Here is a 20,871-nt window from a genome sequence, read left to right as displayed (position 1 = left end):
CTTTTGATTCGGATCTTTTAAATCATCGGTTCAATCCTGTAAACTGTTCCCTAAAGAACCCGAGAACGATTATTCACACATTTCTTTACGAGAAAGCTCACAAATAATTATGGAAACATTTATTTGTAAAACAAACCTGTTTAAAGCTGATAAAGCTAATGTTTATGCGATGTAAATTAAATTTAGCATAATTAATTACTCTGATAAACTAAGCTTGAATACAAGGAAATGCACAAATCACTTACGTAGTTTATAGATATTAATTGTTTATTAAAATAATATGAAAACAGAACATAGAATGTGGTGCATAAAGCGGAAGAACCAAAGTACAATCTGCTGTTCAAAAGAATCGATTCGCAGAAACGATTCGGACTTATGTCATTGTTGACTTCCGGTGTGTATTTTGTAGTTTAATGAATGTTTGTTGAGAGGAGCGTAATTTAAAGATTTTTTTTGTCATTTTGAAAAGCACACAATTGGATTAAAGCGCTACATGACGAGATACGCAGTGATGAGCAATTTGGCTGCTTGCACCAGACGAAACACAGCAGAAATGTAAATACAGCAATTCAGAAGCACTGAATAGTGCACTCACTGCACTCCAGGGAAATGCTAAGGTTTATAATTGAGTGAATACATATTAAAGCTCTTTAACATGATTAAATGTAGATGCTGAATCACTGATATGTGTTGGTTTGCACTGAGTCTCAGTTCTGGAGTTTAGTTTCAGACGGTTTATTTATTCTCCAGATCTGAGCTGAACTATCTGCTGCTGCTTTCAGTAGTATGGCAATAAATGTCATGTAAGATGGCATTCAGACTCACATTATTAGCATTTAACACTGAATAAAGCACATGAGCTGTACCTGAGCTGATCATTGTCGTTTATCCTGTTGTTCAGCTGTGAGAAATTGAAACCGTTTCTAATATATCAATTTCAGGTGTTGATTAGATCAAAAACTCCTTTTAATATGGAGAATATTCCTTCTATCGGGTGCCGTTGCTTTTATTACAACACGATTTAAATCGGCCTTTGTTGGTGTTGTCAATCTGGCAACCTTCGCTTGTGTGTTTTGAACCAGGGGTGCAATACCTAGTTCAACCACTGGGTGTCAAACTTGCATTAAAATTACAAAATTAATGACCGGTTAATTTAAGACTAAATATGATTCTGATTTTAATAATAGACTAATAATAATAATAATAATAATAATAATACATTTTATTTAAATGATAAATATAACAAACATTGTAACCCCTCCAACTTAAACAAAAATGACATATGTACAATGAAAATGTACAATTCTCGCTATTAATAAAGCAATAACTAAACCTTTTAGCTCAATAACTACTAGTTATTATTATTTAGTAATGTAGTAGTTAGATTTAGGCATTAGAGATGTAAAATAAGATGAATCTTTCTAGTTACTAATACACAGTTATTATCTTAATGTAATGTAATGTGTATTTATAGCACATGTTTATTTTTGTACACCCATAGCGCTTCACAATCATGAGGGGGGTCTCTCCACACCACCACCAGTGTACAGCTCCATGTGAATGATGCGATGGCAGCCACAGGACAACGGGGCCAGTGCTTCACCAGACACCAGCTATAGGTGGAGTGGAGAGACAGTGATAGATCCAATTCTGTGGATGGGGAGGCCATGATTGGTAAGGGCTGATGGAGGGAATTTGGCCAGGACATCAGGGCTACACCCATACCTCTTTACCAGAAGTGCCATGGGATTATTAATGAGCACAGAGAGTCAGGAGCTCGGTTTAACACCTCATCCGAAAGACGGTGCTCACTGACAGTATAGCGTCCCCTTCACTTTACTTTGGCATTTGGAATCACACAGACCACAGGTTGAGCGCCTCCTGCTGGCCTCACTTCCAACAGCAACTGAGTTTTCCCATGTGGTCTCCCATCCAGACACTGACCAGGCTCAGCCCTGCTCAGCTTCAGTGAGGGACCGCTCTAGGGAGTGATTTGACTTTGGCGTCTTAAATATAGACATCCAATAATGCAATAGTAAATAGCGTGAGTTGTTAATTGAACTAAAGTGTTACCAAAAGATCTTAATTTAGGTGACACTTTACTTTAGGTCACAATTTATGCTGTTAACTATATCCCTGTTATTAAGATATGAACTGTTCATTAGCAGTTCTGATTATACCCTAATCCTAAACCCAACTTCTACCTTAATAACTATTAATAAACAGTAGTTTATTAAGCTAGAAGTGTTAGTTTATGCTTTATGAATACTAAATGTGACCAAAATGATCTTTATGTTCATCTTATGGGGTTTTGAATGACATGAAGGACAGTGATTACTAGCCGAATCTTCATTTTTGAGTGAACTAACCCTTTAAACTGGAATGAACCGACTGCTTGAACTAATTCTCTGAACAATCAAATGATCTGAGAAGGAATTTGTGACTTTGTGAAGGAGTCTTTGAGTGAATGAAGTGCGCTGTTGTTCTCTGGGCCTCTTGTGATGATCACGGTCAGTAATACGAGTCTCTTCATCTTATCTGTGGCACTAATGCGCTGAAGATCTGCTATATTTATCAGCTCTAATCTCTCCAGACTGCAGATCTGAGCCGCGCTGCATACTGAACACTCTGAGATCATTATTCACGTTCATAGCACTGTTTCCAATCCACTTTCTGCCGCCTATTTAGATTTTCTAGCACTGATTTGTTCATTATAGCGTATGAAAGACACATGAACATCCTACAAAGCTGTGTTCGTGTTTTATAGAAGAGAAATGATCACTGAATGGTCATTTCTGGGTGTAATACCTCTTTACTATCTGCTTCAAAACTTCTATTTAAACCGGAAGATCAAATTTGCTCTAAACAATGCAATAATAGCCAACTTTCACTCAATAGTGAAATGCATGTGTCCTAATAATGTTTTAATCAACGTGCCACACTTATATATCTGACAATATTTAAAAACAATTGTTTTAGGATTTAATGACCCTTTAAATTAAATTCAGGACTGTGATTTTAAAAGCATTTGTAGCATAGATGTGTATGAAAGTGTATAGATTCCACTATATTGTTATTGTTAATATTATTATTATTATTATTAATATCATTATTACCATTATTAGTATTTTATATATTATGATGATTATTATTGTTGTTGTTGATATTATTATTATTATTATTATTATTATTATCATTATTATTATCATCATTATTAATATTTTATATATGATTATTATTATTATTATTGTTATCATTACTATTATTATTGTTATTATTATTATTATTATTATTATTATTATGATTATTATTATCATTATTAATATTTTATATATGATTATTATTATTATTATTATTATTATTATTATTATTATTATCATCATCATATTATCATTACCATGATTGGTATTTTATATGATGATGATTATTATTGTTATTATTATTATCATTGTTAATTTTATTATCATTATTATTATTTATATATGATGATGATGATGATGGTTGTTGTTGTTGTTATTATCATTACTATTATTATTATTATTATTATCATCATCATTATATTATCATTACCATGATTAGTATTTTATATGTAATGATGATTATTATTGTTATTTTTATTATTGTTGTTGTTATTATTATTATTACCATTATTATTATTTATATATGATGATGATGATGATTATTATTATTATTGTTGTTGTTGTTATTATCATTACCATTATTATTGATATATAATAATTATTATTATTGTTATTATCATTACCATTATTAATTTATATATTATTATTATTTTTATCATCATCATCATCATTATATTATCATTACCATGATTAGTATTTTATGTGATGATGATTATTATTTTTATTATTGTTATTGTTATTATTATTACTATTATTATTATTTATATATGATGATGATGATGAGGATTATGATTACTATTATTGTCATTATCATTACCATTATTAATTTATATATTATTATTATTATTATTATTATTATTATTACCATGATTAGTATATTATATGTGATGATGATTATTAATATTGTTATTATTATTATTAATATTATTATTATTATCATTGTTATTATTATTACCGTTATTATAATTTATATATGATGATGATTATTATTATTATTGTTACTATCATTACCATTATTATTTTATATATAATGATTATTATTATTATTATTATTATTATTATTATCATCATTATTATTATTAATAATAATATTAATATTATTATCATCATTATATTATCATTACCATTATTAGTATTTTATATATGATAATGATTATTATTGTTATTTTTATTATTGTTATTATAATTATCATTGTTATTATTATTATTACCATTATTATTTTATATAATATGATTATTATTATTATTTTTATCATTATTATTATTATTATTATTATTATTATTATTATTATTATCATCATCATCATCATTATTATTATTAATATTATCATCATTACCATTATTAGTACTTTATATACAGTATGATAATGATTATTATTGTTATTTTTATTATTGTTATTATTATTATTATTATTATTACCATTATTATTTTTTTTTATATATGATGATGATTCTTTGTATTATTTTTGTTATTATTATTACCATTATTATTATTTTATATATAATAATATTATTATTATTATTATATTATTATTATTATCATACCATTATTAGTATTTTATATATGATGAAAATTAGCATTGTTGTTATTATTATTATTAATATTATTCGTTATCATTATTAGTATTAACATCATCATTATTATTATTACCCTTATTATCTTCAGCATTATTATTATTATTATTTTCATCATCATTATACATTATTCTGTGTTTGAAAACAAGCTTCCGCACTATTGAAAGCCCATCTGGATCTCTAATGCTCACCTTGACTCCGTCCACCTCGGCTCCGGCCATCTTCAGATCATCTTTGGTTTTTTCAGTGCAGTGTTCGCATGTGCAGTCGAAGAAATACTGCTGTTTCAGCAAACGCCGGCGGTCTTCAGACACATTCAGATAATCCACATACGCCACCGTCACCTCTTCACCAGCACTGATCTTTCCCAGAGCTCGCAGCTCAATCCTGCACCACAAACAGACATTACACTGCAGAATAACACATTGCACTTAGAGGTTTTGTCCTGTTTCTAGTCCAGATATCTAAAAATACAGTTGAAGTCAGAATTATTAGCCCCCCCTGTAATTTCTGTTTAACAAAATAAAATAACCCATTTCTAATAACTGATTTATTTTCTCTTGATCATGATGACAGCACATAATATTAGACTAGATATTCTTCAAGACACTAGTATTCAGCTTAAAGTGACGTTTAAAGGCTTAACTAGGGTAATTAGGGTAAAGTTAGGGTAATTAGGCAAGTCATTGTATAACAGTGGTTTATTCTGGAGACAATCCAAAACTAATATTGCTGAAGGGGGCTAATAATATTGAGCTTAAAATGGCTTTAAAACAATTAAAAACTGCTTTTATTCTAGCTGTATTAAAGCAAATAAGACTTTCTCCAGAAGAACAAATATTAGAGGAAATACTGTGAGAAATTTCCTGAATCTGTTCAACATCATTTTTTCATTCTTTTTACAAGCTTTAATCTTGTTTGTAGTTCAAATATCTAAAAATCATCCTGAAATGAAGAAGCATTTTCTGGACAAGAAGAAAATATTTTCTTATTTTCAGAATTAATGAGTCAAAATTGAGTTTTTCCCTACGATAAACTAAATAATCCAACACAGGCTCATTGTGGATACATACCCACGTCTACATTTCTGGGGAGCACGGATTATGTACCCAGAGGTACGTCTGGCTGAATTTCGTTTTTGAAACAAATGCTACAGGGCGGTATGATGCTGCCGATGGCCTCTGTTCATTTTAGCGCTACCAGCTGACCACTTATTTCCGTATGGACGGCTTTTTCGGTGTTACCAGTTTTCCCAAATGCTCGCCGTGTCAAGGTTATTACAGTTAACAAAAATAAACAAAAAAACCCCGAAAACTAGAATTGGAAATCATTTTTGATAACTGATGTAAAAATAAAAACGAGAGTTTTTAAAAAACGAGAACTAACTGATACAGGATCGTGTACATACAAAACTAACTGAAACATCCTGAAACTATAGCAAAAACCTGTCATGTTCACTAGCGATTTGAGGACTGCAGAGGTACTCTGGAATAGCCTTCCTGATAACGTCCGAGGCTCAGACACACTCTCCCAATTCAAAACTAGATTAAAGTTCAGTAAAGCATACACTTAGTGCACCACTTAGGGGGCTTCCACACAGGTTTCTGCACCTTGTTTATATACACTATGAACATCAGCTACGCTAATTATCTTCTTTATTCTCCATTTCCACCTGGGGATACTCTTCCCGAGGCCCTCAGACTATGCAGAGCCACTGATTCGATCCAAGACCAACGACGAGATGATCCCAAAGTTTCCATATCCTGGACCAGGCCGTATCCTGAGCAGCTACTGTGGTGGTCATGGAGGAGTGGAGAACATGAGACTGATTCCTGTGACGCTCCAGAGACAGACGAGTCTTCGCTGAGGCCAGCTTCCAGCCTCCGCCACTGAGACTGCAGCTCTGCACAAGGCGTTTGGCCAGCGGAGAAATTAAAATGGTCGTGCCCAACTGAGCCTGGTTTCTCTCAAGGTTTTTTTTCTTCACTTCCGCCTTTAGTGAAGTTTTTTTTCCCTCTCCGCTGTCGCCACTGGCTTGCATGGTTCAGGATCTGTAGAGCTGCGCATCGTTGGATTTGCTCTTCAGTGTTTGGACTCTCAGTAGTGATTATTAAACCACACTGAACTGAGCTCAACTGAACTGAACTTAAACACTACAAACTGAACTACACTGTTCCTATTTACTGTGACCTTTTATGTGAAGCTGCTTTGACACAATCTACATTGTATAAGCGCTATATAAATAAAGGTGAATTGAATTGAATTGAACTACGATTCCGTCATAAACTACAAATCCCTTCATTCCACTACACATACATTTCACTTCCACTGATTACACACAGCTGAATCCTGTCACTAAGGATTGTTTGGAATATTCATACACCTGTTTGCTTATACTGAGTTGTTTGTTTTTGTGTGATATGTTGTCCATGCGTTGTGTTCCCGTATCATGCCTTAGTTTCTTGTTTTGTTTAATATTGTTCTTTTGATACTTTGAGTTTTGGATGCCCTGTTGTTTTTCTGTTATCTGCACGATTATTTCTTCATTAAATGCACTAGGATCCTTCCTCTTTTTTTTGTATCCGTTTTCTCAACGTACCGTGACAAAACCTCCTTCGGTTTCCTCTTTGTAAATGTATTTAACACATACTGTAAGCCTTTCAGAAGTGAATCTATTCGCTGGGGGTTTGACCCGTAAGACACCTCAGAGTCTCTAATCCTGCTGCCATTGGCCAGATTAAGCTGATCCTCCTCGTTGTTGCTCGGGCGACAAAAACAACGAGTGTACATGACAGCAGCACGGTGACAGCATAATATATGACCTGAGCAGAGACTTAAAAGTATTCATTTAACACATTTGAGCCCAATAAAGGGTTTTATTTCTGTATTAGTGATCCTAATTGAGAACGAATCCTTTAAACCGGATCTTCTAAGTGAATCGGTTGAACTACTTCACCAAAATCGAACTGAATCATTTGAATGCTTCACATCTCCAGTAAGAGCTTATCCACAAGCTGCTTACTTTTTAACATGCCTGATATCCCTCTGAGTCAAAATAAACCAATATATACAGTTATTCAGTCATTAGAACAGCACACTGAGATCAGATTTGAGAAGTGGTGAAGCAATAATACTGCACATGAGTGATTCAGTGAACCGAACACAAACAGTACATGACAGCCTGCTGTGATTGAGCTAAACTTGAACAACTGCAGCGCGGGTAAACCGAGGGCTTAAATGAGAGGATCTGGCGAAAGGCAAGTTTATTTCATAACATAGTCGTATATAAGTCGTAATTGAATTTAAATGAGTGAATCAAGCTTCAGTTGGGTTGCCAAACGTAATTTTAAGAAACTTTTAGATTATGGTGATGTTTAAACTGACTGAAATTATGATCGCCGTCTACATATTTTTGACATGTTGAGTCCTAACTTTGGAAGATCCGGTTCACGTTAAAGATTCAAACTTCTCACCACTACTGTATATCTAACATCAGAAGCAGACTTGCACACATATTGTACTTAAGGCTGCTATCTTGTGGGCTGTTGTATTTGAGTTTGAGGATGGGTAGAGGTAGTGCTAGTGTTCTTGTGTCAAAAAAGTAAGCTATCTTTGGTTGGGTTTATATTATACAATATTTATTCGGAGGATTTTAAATCTTGCACCAAATAAATATCCTTATCTAGAAAAACAACAAACAAAAACTAAAACGAAGACTGAAACTAATAAAAAAAAATAAAATAAAACTAAGCAATTTTAAAATATAGAAACTAATAAAAACTAGTAGATCTGCCTCTAAAAACTGAATTTGAAAACAAAAAGTCAAAACAAAATAAAAATAAAACGAATGAAAAATCCAACTATTATAACCTTGCATGTAATAATAATAACTATTATAACCTTGTACGTCCACAGACTTAGAAGCGGAGTTGACCACGATGACGTAGTTCGAGTCCGGCGAAGAACGGTTCCAAAAACCAAACAAGACAAAACCCAAAAATAAATAAATAAATGCTAAAATAAACAACAGGCTGAAAACGTGGTCAAATCACGCGGCTCCTTTCTTTGTTTAGATTGCCTTTGAAAACACTATTGGTTGGGTTTAGGGAAGGGGCTGGGTGAGTCAATCGGTCAGTCATTCGATCAACAGCAAGCCGGCCTGGTCGGCTGAAGTGTATATTGCGCCCTCTGGTGGATTTATGTGAGAAGAGAGGAATTTGTGATCATAAAAAAGCATACACTGCGACCTCTGGTGGATTTGCAAAAACAAAATCTGCGAGCTACGGTTACGCATTTCGCTGTTCCCAGAAATGTAGACCTGGGTACGTATCCATGAGCCTGTGTTGAAACAATCTGTCAATAGTCTAAATAATCTTGTTTTTCCTTTTGATGTAAGATCATTAACATACCCCATAGGCAGATAATTTAGCTTTTTTTTAATGAAAAACTCACTTAATTTGGGCATATTATTACTGAAAATAAAACAATATTTTCTGCTTGACTATAAAATGCATCTTGATTTAAGAATGGTTAGATAATTGGACCAGAAATAAGACTAAAACTCTGAATAAATAAGTATTTTTGCAATGTAAAAGTCTGCAGAATTATACAGACGGTTATATATGTGTGTTTAATGCACAAACCAGTTGAGAAACACAGCTATACTTGATCTGACAGCAAACAGAAACACAAAGACACAGACAATACTACAAAAAAACCTGACAAATGTTGTAAACTCGCATACATTTGCATATTAAAGAGCATTAGTGGCGGCAAAGTGTGAAGATCTAATATTAGGTGTGAAATAAACAAATATACAGCAAAACACCTCAAGACTGACCACTTTCTGTTATATATAGCGCTGCTCCATTTACGGTTTAAGTGGGGTTTTTACAATGTCTTGCTTGAGGATTTATTGGATTAACATCATATTTTGGTTTGTTATCTGTTGATTGTAATTTATGGTTAAAAATGGATTTCCTTACGGGGTAAATGAATGCAGCTTGACAAGCTCGATTCTACTGTGGTTTAATAGTGAATTAATTTCTGTTATCACTTATTCACTTTAACTGACTTAAATAAAATATCAAATAAAAAATAACTAAAAATAATACAAATATAAATCTTTTTTAAAATATAATAGAATAAATAAAATGTATAAATAAAAATAATATTAAATATTATTATATTATATTTAATAATTAATAATACATGTTTATATTAAAGATATTAAAAAATTTATTAAATAAAAAATAAAACAAAACTAAATACAATTAAATAAAAAATTTAATAAAACTAAATTAAATTAAAAATAAAAAACAAAAAAATACAAATATAAAATAAAAAAATAATTAAATAAAATTTAATTAAATTGAAATAAATAAAACAAAACAACAATACTAAAATAAAAGAAAGTTAATAATATTAAATAACATAAAATTAAATTAAAAATTAAAAATAAAACAAAAATACAAATATAAAATAATTTTAAAACAAAAATGAAATGAAATGAAATATAAAACCATTTTTAATAAAACATTTTTAATAAATAGAATAAATACAATTTAAATAATTGAATCAAATTAAATTAAAAAATAAAACAAAAAACAAAAATATATAAAAATAAATAAAATAACATAAAATGAAATTGAAAATAAAATGAAATAATAAATAATCAAATAAAATAACTAAATTAAATAAAAAATAAAAAAAACAAAATACAAATATAAAATAAAAAATTTATGAAATAAATTTTATTAAATTGAAATAAATAAAACAAAACAACAATACTAAAATAAAAGAAAGTACTAATAAATAATATTAAATAACATAAAATTAAATAAAAAAATAAAATAAAACAAAAATAGAAAAATTAAATAATTTTAAAATAAAAATGAAATGAAATATAAAACAATTTTAATAAAACATTTTTAATAAAATAGAATAAATACAACTTAAATAATTGAATCAAATTAAATTAAAAAATTAAAACAAAAAACAAAAATAACAAAAAAAATATAAATAAATAAAATAAAATAACATAAAATGAAATTGAAAATAAAATTAAATAATAAAATAAAATAACTAAATTAAATTACATTTAAATTTAAACAAAATAATACGAATATAAAATAAAGATAAATTAAATAAATATTTAATTAAATAGAACAAAACAAAAATACAAAAAAAAATTAATAATATTAAATAACAAAATTAAATTGAAAATAAAACAAAACAAAAATAATTTTATTATAAAAGTATTTTAAAAAAATAAAAATATTAAAACAAAAAATAATAAAATAAATGAATTTGAATTAAGTTTTGAGTTATGATTCTGATCATTCAAGATTATTAAATCAAGAAATTGCCAATTGAAAAATGCATTAAAATTAAGGAAATGTTTGCTTAAAACAAGCAATTATTAGATATTTATAATTATTAAAATAAACCTCATATTAAAAAAATAAATTCTGACCCCACTGACAGATTTTAATAATTTTTCTAAGACCTAATACATGAAGTAAAGAAGCAATAATGAAGTGTTTTGTCTGTTTGGAATGGTTGATGACTGATTATTGATTATTGATGATGAAATAAAGCTGATATGATATATAGATCTGGAAAACCCACCTCTTCTGAGAGTGAAACACAGTATCGATGGCCGACTGACTGAAACACAAACAACAGGCCAACAAGCGTCTCAATCCAGATTATTTTACACTCAAAACATGATTTCTGCTGCCTGTTCAAACTACTCAAACAACACAATTCTTCAGATGTTTTTGGGACAACTTGATTGTTTTATGCACAGCAAAAAATTATTTTATTAATTAAACTAAAAGTGCTTAAAATGCGTCTGCATTTTCTAGACATATAGTCTTGCTTTCAGAAATCACGAGTCAAAATTATATAAGCTTTTATTTAAAGCAAGCAAAATAATCTTGCTCCAGTTTTAAATTATATAGATTTATTTCATTATATGTGGCGGCACGGTGGCTCAATGGTGTCACACTGTGGCCTCACAGCAAGAAGGTTGCTTGTTTGAGTTTCAGCTGGGTCAGCTGGCATTTCTGTGTGGAGTTTCTCCCCGTGTTGGTGTGGGTTTCCTCCGTGTGCTCCGGTTTCCCCCACAGTCCAAACACATGCAATATAGGGGAATTGATCAACTAAACTGGCCATAGTGTGTGTGTGTGTGTGTGTGAATGAGAGTGAATGGGTGTTTCCCAGTACTGGGTTGCGGCTGGAAGGGCATTCGCTGTGTAAAACATATGCTGAAATAGTTGGCAGTTCAGTCCGCTGTGGCGACCCCTGATAAGTAAGGGAATAAGCCGAAGGAAAATGAATGAATTAAATGACATATATTAAATAATATATATATATATTTTTTTTTTTTTTTATTTCTGCTCATTGGTAGATTATTTTGCTTGTTTTAATTAAATTAAATTGACTCATTATTCCTGAAAATAAAACAATAATCTATAACAACTTTATTTACACTTATACACTTTATTTACTTTATTTATAATCATTATATAAAGACACAACAAACCTTTTACTGTATTATACTGACAGTGATAGCCACATCTCTAATAGTGTCATTTATACTTCATAGTGGTGCATTTCATCTTTTCAATATACCCGTTAACACATTAAACACTGATTTATAGGAATTAATCCGTCAGTCATGATTGTATTTGTTTGTATTAAATTGGTATTTTAATACTTGGTTAAGTTACTTTTAAAAGTAATAGATTACAATCAGAAACCTGAAGCAAAAATATCAGAACATATGTAGAGTTCAGATGCAAAAGCTGCTAAACGCCAAAAATGAGCTAACGACATTGAGTGAATGTTTTAGGCACGTAGTACATGTTCAACAAATATATTTACTTATAATCATCTAAATCGCAGCGTCAGCACATTCAGAAATAACAGTTGTTGGCTAAAGCCGCTAGATGCCACTTGCCTTTGACAGCAAAAGCCGCTATATCCCGAGAGCCAATCTGACGTCACAAATCGAATCACATGTCTTCAGTGTAATGGTGTGCTGATACTTCAGCTTTTATGAGGAGACTGTTTTATCCCGCTTTCGATTCTAAAAGATGGAGTTTGATGAACTGGATGAGCCTGTCTGACTGTCAGTGAATGGCAAATGAAAACGTCCCTTACCTCAAAACTCTGTACATAAGCAAAATAAAACACACTGTACAGTGCGAGGTGTAACATGCATTCATAACGTTTGTTTGTGCAGAGACGCTACTTTGAATGAGTCTAATATACTGTACATTAAATGCCAACAGCGCTTCACGAAAGACAGAGTTAAGATGCCGTTCTTTTATCCCAAAACTATGAGGATAAACAAGAAACCAAGAGCTTGAGCATGGTGAGAATGAATGAATGACAGCTTCTATAAGTGTCTGAGAGACGTCTTCTTTATGTCCAGGCCTACCTTGTGTTTTATTAGCTAATTTAAGCTATTTTTAAAAGATAAATATAATATATAAAACTACACATTATTTATATTTCATACTACCAATACAGCTGATCAGCTTTTTATATTAATGGACGATGCACAGATATTGATGTTTCATAATGTGTTTACACTGCATTATTTGACTCTACCAAGCTTAGTTTACAATGTTTACATTGCTCTACTTACATTAAATCTAAATCCCAAATATCAGAAATGATTACAGATTGTTAAGATTTAATAATGTCAGGTTTAATGTTATTGATTAATGCACTTGACAGATTTCATTCATTCATGCTTTTCCCCTGGTTTACCACAGCGGAATGAACCGCCACTTACTTGACAGATTTATATATTTTTAATTTTAGGTGGTCTGTGTAATGTGTTTTATGATTGGTAAAATCATTTATAATGGCATCTTTAGTAATTCTTTAACTAATTACACTGTCTTGTTCCGATAGGTGGATTTAGAGGTTTTTGCAAAAAAAGCACAAGTGGATTTAGCTGGATTTGATGCCAAAGAAAATCTACTTTGATAAAAATCAAAGAATTGTCTAAAGTGACATTCATAAAAAAAAGGGTATTTTATTTATTAACTAATAACCTTATCATTATCTATAAAATTAAATTCTGAACCTAATCAGAGGAGCCCGATAGAAAATGCTCATTTACAAGAAAAGAGGTCTGATGGATTTAGACTAGAGGGTTTTGCATCGGAACTCATCATATATTCTCACATTACTTTCCTTAATAAGTCCCAAATTAATGCATTTGATTACTTTTGTTTAGGTGACTTGAGAAATTTACCCAACACTGTAATATACAGCTGAAGTCAGAATTATTAGCCCCCCTGTTTATTTATTTCCTCAATTTCTGTTTTTCCTGTTTGTTTTCTAATAACTGATTTATTTTCTCTTTGTCATGATGACAGTAAATAATATTAGACTAGATATTCTTCAAGACACTTCTATACAGCTTAAAGCAGGGATGTCCAAGCTCGGTCCTGGAGGGCCGGTGTCCTGGTGAGTTTAGCTCCAACCCTAATCAAACACACCTGAACCGGCTAATCAAGCCTTTACTAGATATACTAGAAACCTCCTGGCAGGTGTGTTGAAGCAAGTTGGAGCTAAACTTAGCAGGTCACCGGCCCTCCAGGACCAAGTTTGGACACCCCTGGCTTAAAGTGACATTTAAAGGCTTAACTAGGTTAATTAGGTTAACTAGGCAGGTTAAGGTAATTGTATAACGATGGTTTGTTCTGTAGACTATCGGAAAAAAAATTGCTTAAAGGGGCTAATAATATTGACCTTAAAATGGATTTTAAAAAAATTAAAAACTGCTTTTATTCTAGCCGAAATAAAACAAATAAGACTTTCTCCAGAAGAAACAATATTATTAAAAATACTGTGAAAATTGCTCTGTTAAACATCATTTGGGAAATACTTAAAAAAGAAAATTAAATTCAAAGGGGGGCTAATAATTCTGACTTCAATTGTATATAAATACATTTATATTAAAATTATTCACTGTCACTATTGATGAAGGTAGTGTCCTCTTTGAATTAAAATAATAATAATAATAATGATTTACTGGACGACTGAGATAAAATAAAAGCAGAACGGACTGAAGTGACTCTCTGTGCTGTTTCTCACTGTTCAGCACATCCTGATCTGAATGTGTGGACATATCAAAATCTGATTAGAAAAAAATGCATGTAGATTCACACACTAATGAAGTGTGTGTGGTGATCAGCCCTGCACACACACGCACATACACACACAGATGACAGTGTTTCCCAGAAAGCCAGAATCACATGAGGAGATCTGCAGGGTTTATTCCTGCTCTTTCAGTTCACACTCTCACTTCTGTTCGGCATGTCTCTCGCCCACACCTGCCTCTCTCACCCAATTCTATAGAATGGAAACGTCAGAGAGCGAACTGGCAGATCTGACAGGTTGTGAGTGCCGACATGTGGTTGTAGAGAAAAACTTAAAGAAAGTACTCCTGTCCACATTTGTGTCTGTCATTTTACATGTGTGAATGACATTTTACAAATGCATAACGATAATCTGCAACGTCGAATTTAAAGCATCAGAGTGTTGATTATTGTGTGTGTGCAGATCCAGAGATTCAGACATTCACATCAGAGCTGTGAGTGTACATTTCAACCTACACACATACAAATGTCACAATTCTCACATTCAGATTTGCACAACACAATCTCACGGCAATTCGTAACTTTTTGATTTAGTGGCTAATTCGTATGAATTCGTACGATCTAATTCGTACAATTTAGTATGATCTGCTCATCCCCCAATGACGGTTGGGTTTAGGGGTGGGGTTAGGTGCCACGCCTCCTTTTTAAAAATCGTACAATTTCGTACGACTGAACTTGGACGAATTCGTACGAATTAGCCACTAAACTGACAAAACGTAAAATACTAACGTTTTCTCGTGAGATCAGGCTGAATTTACAAGCTCTTAAGGTTTGCTACTGATTTACCTTCATACTGGCCCAGCTACTGTATGTGCCCAAAGTTCCTACCACAGCAAGGGTTTTCAAACTGTGCACCTATTAAGGGGGCGCGAGACATTGAGGCGTGCACTCGACTAAATTATGATGACGATTTTTATGTGTTCACCTGCAGAGTTTAAGCGTTCGAGTAAAACATACACACTGGGTTTTTTAAAATGAATGAGGGTAAGTGAAAGTCAAACCGGTGAGCCGTCGTTCACTGTTGTAAAGAGAGAAAAACAATACAAACAAAGGGAACAAAACTGTATGTTTGATTAAATGAAATGTTTGCTATAATAGGAATGTTAATAAACAGATCCTACTAAGCTGCGCCTGGGGAAAGACACAGAAGTCTCTATGTGATTTAGTTTCTCCTGATAATTCAGGCTCTTTTAATCTGTCTACGAGTTCCACAGCCAGGACCTGTAACACTGGCCTCACTAACACCTCTTCTGGCAGCAACCTAGCTTTCCCCTTTGGTCTCCCATCCAGGTACTGACCCTGCTTAGCTTCAGTGGGCGACCATGTGAGAGTTGCAGAGAGCTAGCGCCAGCTGTATTTCTAAAATCTGTCTACTGTTAGCTAGGTAAAATACTCTTACGACTCCCTAAATTCTAAATATGAACCTATTCTGGTCCTTAAGTGAGGATATTTAACGGTTGTGCCTTTAGTAATGATTGTGCGCTCACGCTTTTGCTTGACAAACAGCTCACCAAACGCATGGCAGATTCAGCTGCTGTGGTGCATCACACACTGTTCCCCATCATGTCAATCCAACAGAACTCATAGTCCCCGACTTGAAGGGGAACTTTTCGGTTACTGTTGTAACCTTCATTTCCTGAAGGAGGGAATGGAGATGTTATGTCTGATTGCCATAGTGTCTGGATCAGCAGCTGAAGGCTAGCCCCACTTGTTAAAGCCTGGCATGCTCTCCTTCAGGAGCTGCCCTTTATTGACCCTTTTTCTCACTCTTCAGAGTGATTGGTCATCTGGCGATCCCTCATAATGTCATCCCGACATAACCCAGATTCCCTGAAGGAAGGAATTACGATGTTATGACAGTAACTGAGATGTTTTTATAGCTGACGGGTAAAAACTGACCCGAAGGACAACGGCTGAACCCTGAATGTGTGCAGTCTTCATGAAAATATTATATCAGTAACAATTTACTTTAGGTCACCATTCATTGTATTAACAAACTATTAACTAACACTATTAGCATAGTAAACTACTAATTAGCTGTTTATTAAAAGCTAGTAGGGTAGCTACTAATCAACAGTTTATATCTTAATAACAGAAAGGTAATAAGCCAGAAGTTAACAGCACTAAAAAAAGTGTTGCATGCAAAACAGTTGCAACTGTTGAATTTAAACAAACAAATTTAATTTAATAATGTTCAACTTAATTTGTTTGTTTAAATTCAGCCCAAATAAATTGTTTACAACCACTCAACGTAAAAAAAATTGAGTAAATCCAAGGAATCATCTTTGAGTATTTTTTTCAGTGAGCATTAAACTAAAGTGTTGTCGTTGTTTCTGCTGTTAATAAGGCAGGGCTCGAAATTAACCTTTTTTCTTGGCAATATTTAGTCGCACCCACTAAAACTATGAGTATAGTTACTACAGGTTTTATATTAACAGATTTATTGCATTTGAAATCAACATCAATCAAAACTAACAAATAAACAAAACTCTGCATGCGCCCACCGGCCCTGCATGCACTGCTTGAGGTGATGAGATGAAGCGAGTTAACGATAACTGTGCTGTTCTCACAGGTGCTGTCTGATATTGCACAGATGATATTGACATATCACTTATCATTTGCATGCATACGTCATCTTAATAGCATTAATGATCTTTTCATAAGCTGCAATAATAGTTTCATCTCAGTGAATGCATGCTCTTTAGCAATGGTGAACGTGGTGTCAGTCGCACGATTGACAGCATCGTGACGATTAAATAAAGGATTAAATAACGTCAGAACATCTTGTGCTTAAAATGTGTAAATGTGGCAAACACTGTTACCTGAAATTTGCTTTACGGTGAGCGCTTTAGTCATTTTCATTGCAGACTTTAACCACTGGAAGTCTTTTATCCACTCTTGGAAAAGTGTAAATGCTGGATTGACATTCATTACATGATCACTGATCAGATGTGCCATTATTTGTAACTTTAGGTGGTTTCTAAAACTAAATCTGTCAGTGTTGTTTTCATTCTCTCGTATCCAGACCTTTACATTTACACGGCTGTAGCTTTCTGTCATCTGAACTGAGTGATTGACGGCTGATATTAACCAATCCATTCGCGTTCTGTTCTGGCTTTGTTTACTGCAGCAAGTTGACATGTTAACTGTTTTAAACCGTTCCTGAGCGCTGCGTTTGGTGTTTTCAGGCGCAAAGATGCTTAATGCGTGAATGCCTCCTAAATCCGTACATGTGGTGAACATTTTGCTGTGAAAACAACAATTTAATGCTCCCAAATATATTTTGAGGTCGCATAGATAAAATTTCGGGTGCATATGCAACCAAAACGGTCGCAATTCCGAGCCCTGCATGGGGCCTGGGTCATTTCTGACTTCCAAGTAGAGGTGTGAACCTACACTGGTCTCACTGTTCGGTTACGATTATCATGCCATCGATTCAGGTCAATTTGATGTCTTGTTGCATTGACGATACGAGAGAGAGAGAGTTTACTTTCATTCTCGCAATCGCAGTGAAACAGGGGTTTCTGCTGTAGTGTCAGTGAAAGACTGTCCAGAAACACACACACACACTGAAATTATGCATAGGTTTTTTTAAAGTAGTTGGAGCATAGTAAATACTCGCCCTCGCCTCCCTCGCCATAGTAAGCTACCGCGACATAGTGCATATGAGATAAATGACATCAGTACACAATAACCGGTTATGATTATTACTGAACCGATACTGAATTATCCGCGTCTGCATTGCGGTGCACAGAAGAAACAATTAATTTTGACACCCCTACTTTTAAGTCAGCAAGTTTCTTGAGGAAAGTTACTGTCAAGTTACCAGGTCACGAGTTTTACTGTAGCATTTTGTCTTCTACAACTGAAATCACTGCAGTTTTTTTTCATGGGTTTACAGGATGGTTTACACCTCAGAGAAACTGAACACACACTTACGAACACACACTTATAAACACAAACTTACTTTCCGTTGTTGAGGATGACGGTGCAGTTGGGCCAGCAGTCGTGGTTCACCAAACACAGATTGGGAAATAACCCCACACCGACTGCCTGCAGGCCACGCTGATCGCTCACCATGAACCCGTTACAGTTGATCTGACACACAGAACGAGCACAGAATATATAAATCTTGTTAGGAGACTACATGTGATGACATTACTATGGAGAATCCTGCTTCATCTAAAACTCCACATCTATAATCCTCTTAGTCTATGCTGACATTATCTTCAGCAGCTCAAACACTCTAATGGCTAATGGACAGACGGCTGCTTCTCACTCAGGGCTGCTGTTTATGCTAATGAGGGAGAGATGGGCACTAGTGGGCGGGGCTTTCCCCCTCTGATGACACATACAAAGGGAGAATGCCAATCAAAGTGTTTCATTCATCAAGTCTGATTATAATAAACACAATTAATTCATGTTGACCATTAGAGACTGGATATATTCAACACTGCTGACACACAACTGGGCTTAAACCCCTTATAAATGTGATTTTCCTGCACAGTAGGTCCTCTTTAAATATAAAAGTTTAACCTTTGCCATCAAAAAGATGCTTAAGGCAACCTCAAGAAAGAAAACGTGTGTATTAAATGTAATTTGTGCCAACTGAGATTTAAATGCTGGGATTTGAGTAGGATATGGGTTAATCGTGTGTTTTTAATGTGCTGTATTTGATCTTAAATGTATTTGTTTTTAAGTGACACGTGATGATGTTGAATGTAATTATGTGGTGAAGCCAAGCTCTACTTGTGGATCAATAACAATAATCACAATTTTTTTCTTAATGCTCAGAAAGGCTGATTTGAAATATATATATATATATATATATATATATATATATATATATATATATATATATATATATATATATATATATATATATATATATATATATATATATATATATATATATATATATATATATAGTTCAGATGCAAAATCCCCTAAGTGCCATCTGGAATTTTCTTCTACAATGAGCATTTTCTCAGCCTCTTATGTTTATGTTCAGTTATTTCATGTTAAAAGCACTAAAAATAACCCATTACCTGCCATAAAAGTGAAATGACTGAATCAAGACATAGTAACCTGAGAAAAATGCTAATTTTAGAAGAAAAAAAAATTCAGATTTTTGCATCTGAACTCTTCATATATATAATAGGTGGGCATAGATCATTTTTTAAATCTAGATTAATCTCACTGTAATCTTGGAATTAATCTAGATTAAAATGGCTCATGAGTTCTGCTGAAGGCATTCAGAATAAGTGAGCTACCCAAATAATGACTAAAAGTAAGTCTTTGAGAACGGGTTTCTCAAGCCAGGTGGCGCATTAGACCAGCGGCTCATCTCCTGTTTACAAAATTCATCACAAACTGCAGGAGAAACTGATCTACTGTGATCATTGGTGATGAAAATAAATGATGTTCAATAAGATGTACTTGTGTTTACCGTTTATTCAGGTAAACATGAATTGTGAACTGTAGGCCTACATAAGATCAAAACAGAGATTTTTGGTGGAGTATGCAGATATTAGTGGCATTACTGAAGTAAACACTGCAATCAAACTATTACTGTCATGTATGACTTTTCGCCATATTTTCTGACAAGATCCACACATGCGGCTGTCAGTAAAGGACCGCACACACCTACCCACCCACACCCACACACACACACACACACCGAAATGTGGAAGTTTTTTTCTTTCCATTCGGCGTGTGTTATAAAATTCCATAACACTCTCTCCACTTTACTCCTTATGTGCGTCTAATACCCCAGTTTGTCACGGGGGCATAAATGAAATGTTCATGAGTAAATGTGAAACTGCTGAACTGCAGTTAAAGTCACCCAAAATTACATGAAACTCCTACATGAAAGCACTTCACGTAAACATCTTAATTATATTATTGTCTATTAAGGCAAATAACTAGACTACAGATGTCCATGTTAAATCATGTCTTCAAATTTAGTG

At 33.1% G+C, this 20,871-nt stretch overlaps 1 protein-coding gene across 2 annotated transcripts in view; it reads right to left on the bottom strand.

The window, feature by feature from the left end:
• The window catches only part of smyd1b (SET and MYND domain containing 1b), a 44,265-nt gene that overhangs the window by 6,551 nt on the left and 16,843 nt on the right, over window positions 1-20,871 (bottom strand). Inside the window, exons 4-6 of one of the 2 annotated variants that reach the window (XM_056464193.1) lie at window positions 18,870-19,000; window positions 11,346-11,384; window positions 4,907-5,102 (exon numbers count right to left, since the gene is read on the bottom strand). In XM_056464193.1, coding sequence (XP_056320168.1) covers window positions 4,907-5,102; window positions 11,346-11,384; window positions 18,870-19,000 — 366 coding nt within the window. The remainder of the gene's footprint in view (window positions 1-4,906; window positions 5,103-11,345; window positions 11,385-18,869; window positions 19,001-20,871) is intronic. The other variant, XM_056464194.1, reaches the window with a different exon arrangement.

Source organism: Danio aesculapii, chromosome 8 (assembly GCF_903798145.1).
Source record: "Danio aesculapii chromosome 8, fDanAes4.1, whole genome shotgun sequence".
Lineage (NCBI taxonomy): Eukaryota > Metazoa > Chordata > Actinopteri > Cypriniformes > Danionidae > Danio > Danio aesculapii.
Note: the sequence above shows the minus strand (reverse complement) of the source record. Positions and strands in the feature narration are given on the sequence as shown.